The sequence below is a fragment of the Syngnathus leptorhynchus genome, chromosome 22 (genome assembly GCF_054491065.1).
Source record: "Syngnathus leptorhynchus isolate UIUO chromosome 22, UIUO_Slep, whole genome shotgun sequence".
Lineage (NCBI taxonomy): Eukaryota > Metazoa > Chordata > Actinopteri > Syngnathiformes > Syngnathidae > Syngnathus > Syngnathus leptorhynchus.
The window spans coordinates 6,204,023-6,218,912 of record NC_141216.1 but is presented as its reverse complement, the minus strand read 5'-3'; the positions used below and the strand labels follow the sequence as shown (position 1 = coordinate 6,218,912).

Genomic DNA, 14,890 nt, shown 5'->3' with positions numbered 1-14,890 from the left:
ATTACAAATCAATTTCGTTTTAGGATTAGATGAGGAAGATGCTTTAACCACTAGTCCACAGTGATATCTAAATTCATTATTTAATTCATAGGTTCTGATTTGTTCCCATTATATATATGTATTATGTCTTAAGATCCTGTGCAATGACATTAAAGTAGAATCAAGTCACATCAGTAATATGATTTTTTTTTTCTAGGGGCATCCCACCCATGAAGAAAATGCAGCCAACACACGTCAATCTATAGATGACCTCCTGTGCCCTTTATGGGCCTTTATAATACAAAGAACATTCCGATTTAGCCTGGGGTGACTTAGCAAGATAGTGATTGTCACTGGTTGCGAAGCCTCTGCAAAGGCTTGAGTGTAGATTAGTGCACATCCCTAAAGCAAACACACTGGGAAATAAATGAGTGGAGGCGCGGGGGCGAAGTTGGGGGGGGGGGGGTTACACACGCACCATAGCTGTGTGTGTCCCCAGCTGTGTTTACTCATTTACGGCACTTCTGATCCCACAGAAGTCCGACCCAACCTAGGAGCACTAGCACAGGGATGCTAAATGTTTGGCTACAAGGTCATGGCAGTAGATTGGGAGCATTGAGAAGGAATTGAAAGTCCCACGAACAGCGTTTCAAGTGTTTACATTTAAACCAGCCGTTTGTGTCTTCTGTCCCAACCGCCGTTGCTGCTCCACTCCCTTCAAACCCGCTGCACCAGCTGGCTGAGTTTCCCGTCACCTTGGCAACAAGATGAGGAAGTTGCCCGGCTCCTCTGGCACAGCTCAAAGGCAGCCACTTCCTGATTGATTCTCCCTATGTGAACCGTAATCGCTTTCCCGTTTGGTTATGGAGCCAAAAAAAGCGGCTGACAAGCCAAAAAAGAATGAACACAGTTTTCTCAGGTTCAAATGGGCAAAACAAAAGCAGCATTCATCTTTATGGCCGGCCCTTTGCCGACTGGGTTTGCTCATTTTGATAGAGGAAGAGGCTCATAGACGCTTTGCATAAAAGTAGTTGAATGCAGGATGAACGCCGACGTAAAACAGTGGTTATTCTGAAAGCGCGTGTGGTTCCGCTAATTAGCATCCATTATTTTACCCACAACACGAGCGACACGGGGCAATCTGTTTACCTTTTGGATAAATGTGTCGAAAAAAAAACTTAAAAATGCAAATGTTCAACACCTGCTCACAAAGTTTGCAACAGCCCTTTACATGGCAGGAGAGGACATTTGCATACAAACAGAAATAGAAAAGTTCAAATCATTGAAACAAAAAAAATGTACAGTGTGTTATTTCACTTTTTTATCATTGGTTATATTTTCTTATCTGTTTTCCTTCCTGGCAAAAATAGAGAAGTGTTGCAAAAGTCACACACACCTTCCTGATACAAGATGATTGAAGCTCCTCTCTAGCAAGTTGACTGGCTCACTCGCATGAAACCTGTAAAAAAAAAAAAAAAAAAAAACACACACACACAATGACTTCCATTTAAAAAGCTTTGTTTGTTTTGAAAGAGCTGCTTTGTTTTTACAAAGAACCTCCACAGCCCTCGGGGACACACACACACACACACACACACACACACACACACACACACACACACACACACACACACACACACACACACACACTACCTTCGTAAAACATACACCCACACAGCGTGGATTGATATGTGGCGGCTTGGGGGCTGGATGGCGGCTGCTGTTGTGGTTTGACTGGCATGTGGTGGAGGAGGGGGACTCGTCCACAATGGAGGTAAAATTTTGGAGGGAAATCAAACCTCTTGTAACTTCTGACTTCTACTGAAGATGCGGAGGGAAAGCTCTCATCACATTTTTTACTTATCTTTAAAAAAATATATATTTCTATGGTTGTATGATTAGGAGAAACAAAACACTTTCCAAATGACGGATATTGCCAAGTGAATCTTTTACGTACTATGACGTTTTATGAAAGACATGAACTATTTTGGCTAGTATGAAACATCAGTTGAGATAATCAAGATATCGGCTCACTTGAATAACACTTCTTTAACATTTGCACAATCTATGAGGAATCTTGAAAGTTGTGAATGCAACCAGCAGGGGCACTTAGAAGTTACTTTGGACCACCGCACTCTTGCCCCCTCCACCTCCACTCCCCAATGTCCCCTTGGGTCATGCTCTCAGGGTCACCAACCCCCCCCCTAGCCAAAGACATGCATAATGAGCTTGGGACTAATTGTGTGTGAGCATGCCAAGACATGACATGTATGCAACTTTAACTTTTTATGTATCATGTGGGTACGTCTTTACAAAGTCATCAAATTGTCATTCTCAAACTCAACAATCACGGCGCAACCTCACTGAATACGGCTCGCCTTCAACCTGGAAGTGTGTTGTCGGCAGATTCCAAATTGGACGGTAATCAGATCAGCGCGAGGGGTTTGACTAATGACCAATGACAAGCATCGAACCCTGAAGGAGAGGAGGAGTCGCAATGGTTCAGGGACTTTGGGTGTCTGGAGGACTGGGGGGGGGGGGGGTCAAAGGTGGAGCTTTCAGAGTCGCTCAATCGAAGCACCATTAAAAAGTTTCCTTCCGTGATTCCTCCTCGTACCATGGAGGTTCCAATCGATGCACTCGCCTAGACATAGACTCGAAACTGCACTTACCCTCCCAAAATGAAATTTGAAGCGTTTTCTTAAAACTACCATCAGGGTTACTTTGCCTCACGTTATCAATAATACCAGGAGCTACGCTATCCTGATCGAGGGACGTGTTTTTCCCCCCAAAACCGAGATGCGTTATGTCATAATTAAAGTATGTCGGAACGTCCTGTCTACGAGCTTTGTTTTCCTACGCCTGCCGTCCAAATTTCCATCACAAACATCTCACCCCGAGTGACCTTTTGCTTTCTGTCGGTGAAGAGGCCCTGATTAGCCTGCATACATGTGCAGATCGGCCCAAAATCCGCCAGATCGAGTATGTGTGTGTGTGTGTGCACGCACTCATGCATACGCATGAATGTGTCAGCGTCATTCGGAACAATCCTCCATGCTCCAATTATTCTGTTCCTTTTTGCATCCGCTTTTCCTTTCGCAGCAAAGTGAAAGACAACTGAATCATATAATGTTATCCGGTTTGTATAGAGATATATTAGGTGTGTGTATACTTGTCGTCCACACCTGTTGTAAGCTTTCAAATCCACCTGCCTGCATGAGAACGTTACCGCCGAACACCAATGCACCCTGAGGGACGAGTGAACTGATACCCCTGAAGAAAGAGGTGTGCGCGACAGACAGGTGGGGGCTAGGTTGCTTTTGGGGGGGGGGGGTACTCACCGGTGGAGTCAGGGAGTCACCCCAGGGCTCCCCATTTTCTTTTAACAATGGAGGCACCAGTGGATGCACCTAAAAAAAAAAAAAAAAAGACGGGTAACAATGATGAGCCGCGGGTGATTTTTTTTGTTTTGTTTTGAAATGCAGGTGGTAATAAAGCAAAGACAACGCCAGGGGAGAGGCGGGGTCACCAAAGTAGACTGAATGGCGCTGATGAAAGATAAAATGGAGGCTTCACATTCATGTTTGGTGTGCAATTACGCTCACAGCCAGTGTCCATTGAAAGGTGAATTATCATCTGGGGGACCATTATGACGAGCGTTAATCTTCTCTCAAAATCTTCCCAAGTTACTTTTTTAAAAAGCATTAGAGTCATTGTGTTATTTCTATGTTGCTACATTGTTGCATTCAATTCCAATTGTGTAATATTAATAAGTTATATAGTCACGATGGCGCGCTAACTAGCTAGCTAGCTTGATGGATAGATGCATACATTGTTTATGCTGTGGTCGTAAAAGTCATTTCACGACGTGCATTGTTTCACGAGGCAAATTTCAGAGCATTGGACTCGTATAATTTTATGAAGTCTCGAAGATGAAATTCAACCCACGGGGGACGGCGGCGAGCGTCACGCCGACCGCCGTCCGCATTCTCCACAGGAAAATGCTGAGATTGAGCAGCTGTCGAGTTCTTTATCAATTTTTGCCGCATGAAATGTGACCCGACTGTGTGTAATGTTAGAACAGGGGGATGAAGTCAAGGTTAGTATGAGGGGGGCCATCAGGGATATAATTCAGCACACACAGACACACACAGTAGTGTCACAGAAATTTGGTAGTTCAGTAGTGTGTGTGAGCTGTAATTCTGAAATGTGTCCCTAATGGGCCCTCATAGGTCAGCGCATTGGCATGTGTCCATTGTCAGCGCAGGCCCTTGTTGAAGGAGGGAGGTCTTAAAGTTTCGTTCCAAGTCTGTTTGTGCATGTGTGCAGGAAGGCTAATTACATTGTGCACGGCTCAGGATGACCTTCGCTGACCGCACTCAATTGTGAGGAGGAGGAGATGAAGAATAGTCCTGCAACAAAAGGAGGAAAAACTGAGCATGCATTCTTTTGGGCTTTTGCAGTTTGTTGCACTTTGAGTGTGCAAGGGTGAAATATGTCTACACTTTAATGAGTCCAAGTCAGCCCAAAAAAAGAAAAAATGCTTTTGCTTACTGTAACCTTGCCTTGGAAGCTGTTTTTTAGCTAATATTGATTCATAATGGTGTGCTATTAAATCCCCCAAGAGGGAATGGAAGCCTTTTTTTTAGATAAGATAATGTGAAATTGTCTGATAAATAAAATGTGATTTTAACTATGGGGCGGGATTTAAACACAAATAAATGACACAATCACTAAAAATAAAGATGACTTTACCTTCAAAGTTTGAAATAATCAATTCGCAATGGGACCAATTTAAGGACCGATTTTGCCCGCCAAAATGATGCATCTGGCCTGAGCGCCAAAATTCCGAGCTTTTGTCGTCTTCGCCATTGTGTTCCGATAACGCCCTATTCAAATGTGAACGTGGTGGGCAACGCCAACATCTGTCTTCCTTGTGGACATATGCAAAGCACTTAGACTAGCCATTGTCAAATTTTTCGAGGAACCCTGCGTCTTGAGTTAAGTTTCCCTCCAAATTGATCCGGCCAATTAGAAGCAGTGGCGGGGGAAGGGTGGCTTCTCTAAAAAGCTAAAGACTTTGCAGACAGTGGTGAACCTCTGTCTGACCCCCCACCACACCCAGCTGGGCTCAAACAACAGCCTTTATCGAGACCCCCGGCAGGCCTGAGGCTGGCCTGGAGATAACAATACACTCAGCTAGATTCCAAAACTCGGGATGGGGACTCGACGTTTCCAATGAGAGCCGTAAACGGGAAGTGAAAGCGCAAGCGGGTTTCCCTCCAAAATGAAACAAAGAAAGGACAAGTCGAGATATACGATATGAAGATGTTCAAGATAATCTCTCACAAAAACTACTGAAATGCTTACGTCAGCATATTATCTCTCCGGTGGCATATTTATGATATGCAGAATATTTTTTTTTGGGCTTGTTTTTAAATGAAGCGCTTCTTGTGTTCATTTTGGACACCTGCGGCCTGCCTCATCCCATCACTCAACAAATGGACTGTCCCCGGGGGCACACAGCTGTGACCTTTGAACCCAGACGCTATAATTAGGTTATATATAGAGCTGACGGATGCATAAAGTAGGGGAAAAAGTCAAAGGGTAGAGCAGCAGAGGCCACGAACCGAAAAGTGGTTTTAAAGAGACTGAAATATTCGGTACAACAATGATGAATGGGATTCAATGAGTAAAGTAAAACTGGCATTGATTACATTACATTTATGCTGTTTTTAAGCACACCACAATGATTGAAAAATGGGATATTTGAAGGTGGGATCCTAACGGAGAAGATAAAAAGCACACCAGGGCGACATGCCAGTATTGTGACAGTGAAGCTAAGTGATCTATTACATGTTTAGAAAAGCATTAGGGGGCGTTCTCATGGCGTCTCTGTGCGTTTCCAGCTGCGTTTGCCATCCGGGCTTTCTGTTTATCTGCTGACTTGGACAAAAAAAAAACAAAAAAAAAGAGGAAATTTACTGTCAAACAAACAAACGCGCATCAAGATCCTGAGAAAGCGCAATGAGAAAGTAGGTGTCATTTTTCACATGTGACTCTCACGATGGGGGGGCTTGGGAGTTAAAATCAGAGGTGGGAGTAAATCATAAGTCTTAGACTTCAAGTTTCAAGCGAGTTACTAGGGCGAGACAAGTAAAAAAAAAAAAGCTGGCTTCCTGCTATGGCATGAAGGGAAACAGTACTCACAGTCATGTATTCTTTATCCTCTGCGCGGATCTGAGAAACTGAGGGGTCGAGGCAGGCTGCAGCACAATGTTCATTCAATTTCTGGAAACACACAGAAATATATGTCAAAATGTTTGTTTTTTTAGGAGGCTAGAATATAATGGGATTTTCATTCATATAAAAAAAACAAAAAATGACAAGGTTGTGTAAAAACCTTCATTGGCTTTCCCATGACCAAAGCGAGCAGGCCAAACAAAAAAGCAGTCAAGGTTTGCTAGCAAAGTGCAGGAATGCTGATTATCGGCGCGGCGCGACAAGATCTCATTACCAGCAGATAGATAGATGACTTAGTGCTGGAAAACAAACAGCAGCCAGGCCAGATCAGACGGATTAGCGCTGATGTACCATGGGAAGCGAGCCAACAGTCATGGGAAATGCTCAAGTTTGCATTAGACGCTTTTTCAAATGATGCAAGTTCAACTTGGACGCATTGAAATCTTGCGCAAGAATTGAACACAGTTAAGACCTAACGTGAATGTTCACTTTCGATCGTTGAATGAAATTCTCAATACCAGCATCACATTTTTAGTTCAAGGACCACAAATGATTTTTAAAGCAGGCAATAATGACAGAAACTATATTATCTCATAAATCGAATTGATTTGAGTCATAATGAATGTGATTACTAATTCACAAATTACATGTAAATAAAATGAAGTTTTCATCAATTGATGATTATTTTAATTTTTTGGGTTTGTGTATATAAAAAATATTTATTTCAAGAATGATCCATTTATATTTAAAAATCATCAAGATCAGTGAATAAAAGCTTAAAATAAATAAATAAATTCTAATCAACCAATTCCTGGAAAACAACCACATATTTTACACACATTTTGAAAAGCATTTTTTGGTACCTGATTCAAAAACAAAGGGGGAGGGGGGGGGGGGGGGGACGTATGTGTCCCGCGAGCCATCCTTTCCCCACAGCAAAACTTCCCACAATGATTCTTTGGGAAATGTTTCAGCATAAGGAAGTGCTAAGGGAAAGTTACACACATGTCAAGGTCCCATAAACACTGTTGACACCATACTGTTACTACATCCTCCCCGTGTTTGCACTCGCACAAACACACACTGGAATACAGAACACTGAGCAAATACACAAACGTCTCACACTTGAACGACAACTCTCGTATGCGTACAACGACGCTGTTTGAAGACGTTGTCATTGGCGTGTAGGTGAAATCTGCAGTGTGCGATCAAAAGCGCCATTGTTTTAGAAACTAACATTTCATGAGATACTGACAAGATAATAAAAATCGTTTCTGTTCATAAAATGTGCAAATCGCAATATTATTTTTTTTTTTCTCGATAGGATGTCTATATTTGAGCTACACTGATAAATTTGGTCAGGTTGGTCAATCCACGTAATCGCTTGACATCCCAGTGTAGTCCATCACTGAGTTTTGACATGAATGGATTCATTTTTTTGCAGCCCCCCGTGTGTGATGTGCTTTGAAACGACCCGCAGGAACACAAAGCTTCATCCCGTCGGAGACAATAAAGCAGCTGGATTTCTGCACATGAGCCTTTGTGGCCTTGTCATAACTCCATCAACGAGCCTTGACTTTGATCACGCACGTCGACACCCAAAAGTCACAAAGTCGGCGAAATGGATGGAGGTGGACAAAAGAATATTTCATTTGCTTCTAAATACCTCGGCATGAAGGCGGGGAAAGGCGGGGGTTCAATCACCAACGTTGTGGCACTGAAAATAAGATTAGCAATATTAAACTGGAAGTTTTGGGGATTTTTAACTCAGCCCTTAGAATAACAAACAAAAATGTTGATCATCAGGCATCACTTAACGCAGATCAAATATTTTTTACTATTTTGGGTCTTGAGCTGGTTCGACATTTACATGGAGTTGGGGGAGAGGGAGGAAGACTCGGTAGACTGCTCCGCTGGCATTGTTTCACTTTGCTGTATATGCAGTGTGGGGGGGGGGGGGGGCAACACAATGGAGAATTGTAACATACTTGTGCACTCCTTCTTCAGGTCACACCATATCACCCCCTGGTCCTGAGTCCCTGGTGAGTGCCCCACCTCCAAACTCCACCCTTCGCCCTTCCCACTTGTGAGAGTGGTTTAAAGTTTCCTGCCTCCGTTTCTGATTGGTGGCTGAAGTTTCTTTAGGGGGGAATAAACTTTGGAGCTTGACTCAGTGTGGCGCAGACAGACAGACAGACAGACAGACAGACAGAGAGACAGACAAGTTCTCTTATCTGAAGAGGATGCAACACTATGGCTGTGAAGTCAGATAATATTAGATTGGTTTTATAAAAAGAGCTCTTATTTGGATTATTTGATATAGTTTGTTTTAAAGCTTGTATCAGCTATATTTGAGGATGCATCTTTTGGGGATTTACACCATTTGGATTTTATTCCACGCAACGATGTGCAACTATTCTGAGGATCAGTGTAGCTGGAGAGGGAGGCAAGTATTCATTTAGTCTGAATTATTATTTTGGAATTACATCGGTACTACAGGTGGTTGGTTTAAATGTTGCAAGACAGAGCTTGTCTGACCGCAACAAGTTGAGACGTGTTGGAAATTAAGGGCCATCTAAATGTTTTCAAGTCCTCGTGGTGGTGGAGGGGCTTGACGACAGGAGGCCTGCGGGGTCTAGACACACAGGAGACTGAGGGGATTCATTTGCGAGCATGCAATCTTCATGCACTGATGGACTAGGAATAATATTCCAACTGTTATATTCTGGAAGGGGGGGGGTGTAGGTGGAGAGCAGGGCTGTAATTCGCAAACTTGCCAACAGGCGGCCTCAGTAGTTCTTAATTAAGAACCCTGACAAGTTGAATTTTAATGAAGAAACACGTGGTGACTTCAGTTGGACGGCTAACAGGGGGAAAGAAAAAAAAACGATATTAAATCTATCAGGTAGACAAAAAATTCAACTTTAAAGTTTGAATTTCAAGGTATGTGTATTTTAATGGGATGCATGGTGAACTAGTGGTTAGTATTTCTGTCTCGCAGATTTGGGTTTGAATCTCCCCTGGGACCTCAGCAATCCAATTAACATGTCATAGTTAAAAATGAGAATTCGAAGTGACAGCACGGTATCATAGTGGTTGGCATTCCCGTCTCACAGTTTTGCTGTTCTGGGTTTGAAGCTCCGACTTAAATTTGTCTCCACTTTTCCTGGTCAAATAATTTTCCTGTTTCTTCTTTTCAGTGGTTTGTCCCAGCAGCAAGGCAGCGTGGAGCAGATCTCCCTCCACTGCTCCGAGGGCACCCTGGACTGGTTGTACCCCAAAGGGGCCCTTCGCCTCACGTTATCCCCTCGCTTGCCCTCGCTTGCGGTAGGCCCTGGGGGCGGGGCTGGCGGCGGCTCGGGCCTCATCACGGCCTGCGTCAAGCCCTCAGAGCACTTCCACGGTGCCCAACTCTACCTGGAGAGGGACGGTGTGCTGGAGTTGCTGGTCGGGGACCGGCCCGAGTCGTCCCCGCCGCCGAGGGTGCGCTGCTTCAACCGCCAGCCAGGGGAGAAGGTGGCTCTCTTTATGCAAGCGACGCCTCACCAAGACATTAGCCGGCGTATCGCATCCTTCCGATATGAGCTGAGGGGGGACTGGACTGCCCGACTGTCACTCGACTCCAACCAGATCAGTACTGTTGGTAAGTTGTTCAAGTGAAGGCTAACGCTAGTGCTAAATAGCACATACAGTATTTTGCGATGCTAAGGAACAGATCGAACACGACAGACGATCTCATACGTAATCAGTCATATATTCTTTATCTTCTTGCAAAGAATGACTGACAAGTGCCGTACCGATAAGCAGAGAGGAGTTGAGTACAATATTATTATTTTTCCTGATTAAAATACAAATAGTGACATTTTGGTTGCTTTTTTTGGATTAAGGTTGAAACGGATTTATGACGTTTTCAATGGGAAACTAGGATTTGAGATACAAATGCATGGATCGCCACATTGTTTAAAATCCCGCTCCTGTTATTTGATCAAGAAGTGCATGAGTCCAACCCTACAGCGATGATACGACGTAACCCCAAAACCTCAAAACGCCTGATTGATCATTCCGAGCAGGCCTCTGCGGGTTGATTGGATTTTCCAGGAGGAAGTGGGCAAACTCTTCCAAGACTAAAGGCATGTTGGTTTGGAGCAGAAAAAGTGGGGAGTAGGGAGTGAGAAAAGGAATTGGGCTGAGGGGGGAGGGGCTACAAAAGCTCACTATGTGGGGCTTTCTCCAGAGTCCACAGCTCTTTCAATGCATACTGCTGAAACATTCTGGGATTACTGCCGTCTCCTAGGTAACAGAGGCCTCTCCCCAGCTGAGATGCTCCGCTCTTTTGTTGAGCTGCCTCGCTGTGGGTAGACTTGTCTGCAGCCAGAGACCCCCCCCCTCAGCCGATCACATTAAGTTTGCTTTGGGACTGGAGAGGAAGGAATCTCATTTATCAAGAGGGGGTTCACTGTGGAGAATGTGTAGGGTGGGATAAGGGCCTCCAGTGAACCACAAGAACTATTAAAATATCTTTTTTTTTCCCGACAGTTAAGTTCCCTGGTTTGGCTTTAGTTTTGCTGTACTACTATTTAAAGTAAAAGTCATTCGATTCTTTTTTATGACCATGATTGCGGTATGTTATCTTTGAAGTCCAGCCCCGTTCCCTGTCTTTTGGCCCCTGGAAGCTTTGTCGAGGTGTGACTGCAGACACCCAGAAAGTTTTTTTTAGGGTGGGGGGGGGTTAGTTTAGCCTGTAAATGTTGTGCAGTGGAGAGAACTGTGCACCTATAAAGCCTCAACTGTAAAAGTAGCAGCTGCCTGTTAGCGGTTAGCCCTTGCTTTTGTTGCATGTGCTTTTCATCTTGATTTCCTTATTAGTATGCACGGTATGTGTTTTTTAAAAAGATTTATGCGAGTTCGCTAACCGATTCTCCTTCTGTTTTATCTTCAGAAGCGTGCAGACCCTGCAACGACACGGAGATCCTCATGGCCGTGTGCACCAGCGACTTTGGTAAGTTTGGCCCTGATTTAAAATCAAATTGAAACCAAGTCCATCTTTAGGAAGGAGACAAGGAAGGAAAAGACTCACCACTAATTTGAGGGTTTCCACCAGGGCAGCTCATAAAAATTCAAGAAGTTTCCAGTTGCCTTCATGAGATTTTAGTGTATGATCATGACCGCGTTGACTTGAGAATCTACATAGAAGAACTATTGAGATTATGTGCAGACAAGATGGCTTTAGAGAACAAAACAACACTTTATACCTTCTGTTCTCATGGCGACAACTTCTATTGTGTTTTGTTTCTCCACAGTGGTGCGAGGTAACATCAGGACTGTGGAAGAGGATGAGAACCTCCGCGCCGCCGTCATCAAGGTCAGCGCCACCAAGGTCTTCCGGCAAAAGTACGCCCTCTTCATCGGCAACGGTCGCATGGCCGCCCGGGGGGAGATCCGAACCCTTCTGCAATGCGGCGTCAAACCGGGACCCGGCAGTTTCCTCTTCACCGGTCGGGTCCACTTCGGCGAGGCCTGGCTGGGCTGCGCCCCTCGCTACAAGGACTTCCTGCAGGCTTATACCACCGCCAAAGCGGCCCAGCAGATTCCATGCGAACTTCCTGTAGACTGAGCTCGGAAGTTTGTCGCCGCTTGTCTACCATGCAGAACCGAGGCGGAGTGGAACGCCGGGTCGGCCCGCTTCATTCAACCTGTGGGAGAAAACCGTGCTGAGTCACAAAAAGGGGCTGTGAAAAAAAAATGGACTTTTCCTAAAAGCCATTTCAGTGCAATAACAACTCGTGGAGCTGTGTCGACAGCTTCCAGGTTGCCATGGAGAATAGAAGCAGTTTGTTAGGGGGTAAATTATTTCAGCCAGATGGGCCATCAAAAAAAAAAAAAAAAAAAAAACGTTAACAATACTGCCCCAAATGGAGCACTACTGATTCTGAAGGCAGATTAAATTGACACGGCAACACAGAGGCTGAAATCTAATTGGACAAAGACATTTCTGAGATAAGCTACAAAATGAAGAGTGAATACAATTTTACAGAACAAAAATTTTTTACATTTCGACTCATTGAGAGTCACTGAAACTCAGGGAATGTACGGAAATGAATTCACCCGGGACACGGGATACTTCCCGGCAGTCAAACGAGTTTTAGTCGGTTACATGAGCGGACAATTGCTGGTATTAAGGAGATTAGAAGAAAGAGGAAATTGCACAGAGTGAAAGAAAGGGAACAAATTGTGATGCTGCAAACACTAAAAAACCAAAAAATAAAAATATAAAAAGCAAGAATATGTAGCACAGACGTGCAGCTAAGAATTTAATATATGTGCATACCGATATTGTAAGCAGAAATAATAAGGCGTTGTCCCATTTTGACTGTTTTTGTCAATCACATGTAAATAAGTTTATTCAATGGAACTGCTGACAAAATGTTTTCAAATCGAGAAAGCAAATCAAGAATGGGGGGGGTGGAAATTGACAAATGTTGTTTTCTTATGTGCACTACATCATTAACGAGATCGTACCAAATGACTTTGAAGTGCCGATTTGCTGTGTATATGTGAATACAAACAAATGTAAATATGTGGATAAGAAATTCTAAATGTCACCATTGTCTATATGGTTTTTTTTTAATGTTCTCAAGTCTGTGTCATTCAAATATACTTTCAGAAAACACTTTTGACATGTGTGTATTTTATTGCCATTCCAAAACATGAATTGAAGGGTGAAAAAAGCCAGCTCAAAGTGTTTCAGGTTCAGTTTGAGCTCAAGGCTAAACCTTTCTCACACATAAGTCACTTTGAGTAGCCATGAATGCGACCTCGAAAGGCACACAACTAGAAGGCCAGCGAGATTTAGGGGAGTGTGTGAACCTGTGTGTGTGTGCGTGCGTGTTGGAAAACAGACGTTGGAATTCTGTTGTCCTGGCTCTGCCATTTTCAGGAGCAAGGAAGCAATAAATTGCCATGAAGCGAGCGCCGTGGCAGGCACGTCTGAGCTGAGGTGCCACTAAGTCGCTCGTTCCATCCTGACTGTGTGTGTGTGTGTGTTAGCGAGAGTAAATTACGTGTGTGTGTCGGTTCTAAGGGCAAGCGTGGCGCAATCGTATTGGGATTAGAAATCGGGCAGCACCCGAACTTGCTGATTTCTTGAATGTCAAGTTTGAAGAAAATAGCCAAAAACTGGCTTGTAATTTCGCCAGTTTACATCGGGGCAATGCCCTACTCAATCCAGCAGATGGCACTGTGGTGAAAAAAAGCACAATGAAGAAGTTTGGAAAAAGCCCCATTTAAATCCCTTTAAATCTTTAAACTATTATATGACAATTCATCTTCTCCAGAACAGAAGGAAGGAATTGAATGGCTTGTGTCCCGTTTCAGCATATGGTTGATTAATAGTGACGAATAAACAGCTGTATCCTTGGCAACCAAACAGGACAAGTCTAGTGTGTCCGCCTCAGATCAGCCGCCACCAGCTGAGCGCAGACACACTGGCATCCCGGATTCCCATTACACCCTTCGGACAGCTGGAACCGCAGGCTGGGAATTCTGTGACGCGGCCACGCAATCATTTCCATCCGTCAAGCTACAGGAAAACTGACGGTGATGGATGAAGTGTTTCATCCATTTCATCTTCTGATTATGCCGTTGTAAAACACACGCATAGCAAATACTAGAATGGTGAGTGGACGACATATTTTTATGCAGGTGGACTTCTATTGACACCTATGGATTAAGTGAGTTACTTATGAAAAAGGGGTCGAGTTCAATGTGGTCATCTCAGGACCAGAGTGGGTTGAGAGGTGAGGTCAGAATGGGAAAACAAGCAGCGGCACGTTTACGTGGCCGTGTTATCCCTGTGAAGTGGTAAAGGGAGAAGAGTGAGGAGGCCCCTTTTTGTTCCTCAAGAGCCTGCAGATGGCTGAAATCCCTTCGAAAATGTGCACCGAAAATCCATCAAGACAAGAGTGGACATGGTGCGAGGGAGTAGCGTGGAGGTGGCCCAAGATGGGGGGCGGGGGGGTTAAAAGAAGCGTGCTGGGGAATGTTCCCGCCAAAATAGTTGATGAAAGGCTAAGGGAGTGAATGATGAAGGGGTAAACTCCTCACAGCTGCCAACTCCTCGCCGTCTCCCCCGAGGCGGATGTGAGTCAGCAGAGGGATCGGACCACAAAACCCCAAAACTCGAAACACTAATAAGGCCACTTAGAGATTTGAAGTGTGTCATTATTGTGGCCAATGAACCAGATTTCAACTAATGATGGCCCAATAAGCATTTATAGTGGATCTAAAAAGTCTACACACCCCTAATCACAAGAATTTGGATTAAAAGATGTGAAAGTTTCTTGATAGGTCACTTGAGTTCCTGTCCCCGCATTGTGGAGATTTAAGTTACCTCCTATTGTTCGACTTGTTGGTGAGTAAAGAGGTAGGAAGGAACGAAACTGCCAATCACGCTTGTTTTGTTGTGTTACTAGTATCTCCTCCCCTTTCCTGTTTTGTAGCCTCCGGATAAAATGCGTCAACAGATACTGACTGGAAATGTGTCGTGAGAATGATTGTGAAATCGAAATTAATAACGATGCTTGCGTTCGAAAACGAATCTACGGTCGTTACTATCTGTGGGCGTAAAAAAAAAAAAAAAGGATTGAAGAGGATTTCACATTCAATAATG

General features: G+C 44.1%; 1 protein-coding gene and 1 long non-coding RNA gene across 2 annotated transcripts; one reads left to right on the top strand and one right to left on the bottom strand.

Moving 5' to 3' along the window:
- Positions 1-3,332: 3,332 nt before the first annotated feature.
- Positions 3,333-6,267, bottom strand: LOC147039747 (uncharacterized). The gene is made up of 3 exons (XR_015063400.1): positions 6,190-6,267; positions 4,322-4,391; positions 3,333-3,389 (listed from the first exon to the last, which is right to left on the bottom strand). It is a non-coding gene; the product is annotated as an uncharacterized LOC147039747 (long non-coding RNA).
- A 2,096-nt stretch (positions 6,268-8,363) lies between these two features.
- On the top strand, positions 8,364-12,903 carry metrn (meteorin, glial cell differentiation regulator). The gene is made up of 4 exons (XM_085904279.1): positions 8,364-8,668; positions 9,423-9,865; positions 11,162-11,221; positions 11,523-12,903. Exons 1-4 carry the CDS (start codon positions 8,580-8,582, stop codon positions 11,834-11,836), a joined length of 906 nt encoding a protein of 301 aa, XP_085760405.1. The 5' UTR covers positions 8,364-8,579; the 3' UTR covers positions 11,837-12,903.
- The last annotated feature ends 1,987 nt before the right edge of the window (positions 12,904-14,890 follow it).

Bases quoted from the DNA above. Each gene is read 5' to 3' on its own strand.
- metrn (XM_085904279.1), top strand. From the start codon at position 8,580: ATGCATCTTTTGGGGATTTACACCATTTGGATTTTATTCCACGCAACG. The intron at 9,866-11,161 runs GTAAGTTGTTCA...TTTTATCTTCAG, and splicing joins CAACCAGATCAGTACTGTTG to AAGCGTGCAGACCCTGCAAC. The intron at 11,222-11,522 runs GTAAGTTTGGCC...GTTTCTCCACAG, and splicing joins CGTGTGCACCAGCGACTTTG to TGGTGCGAGGTAACATCAGG.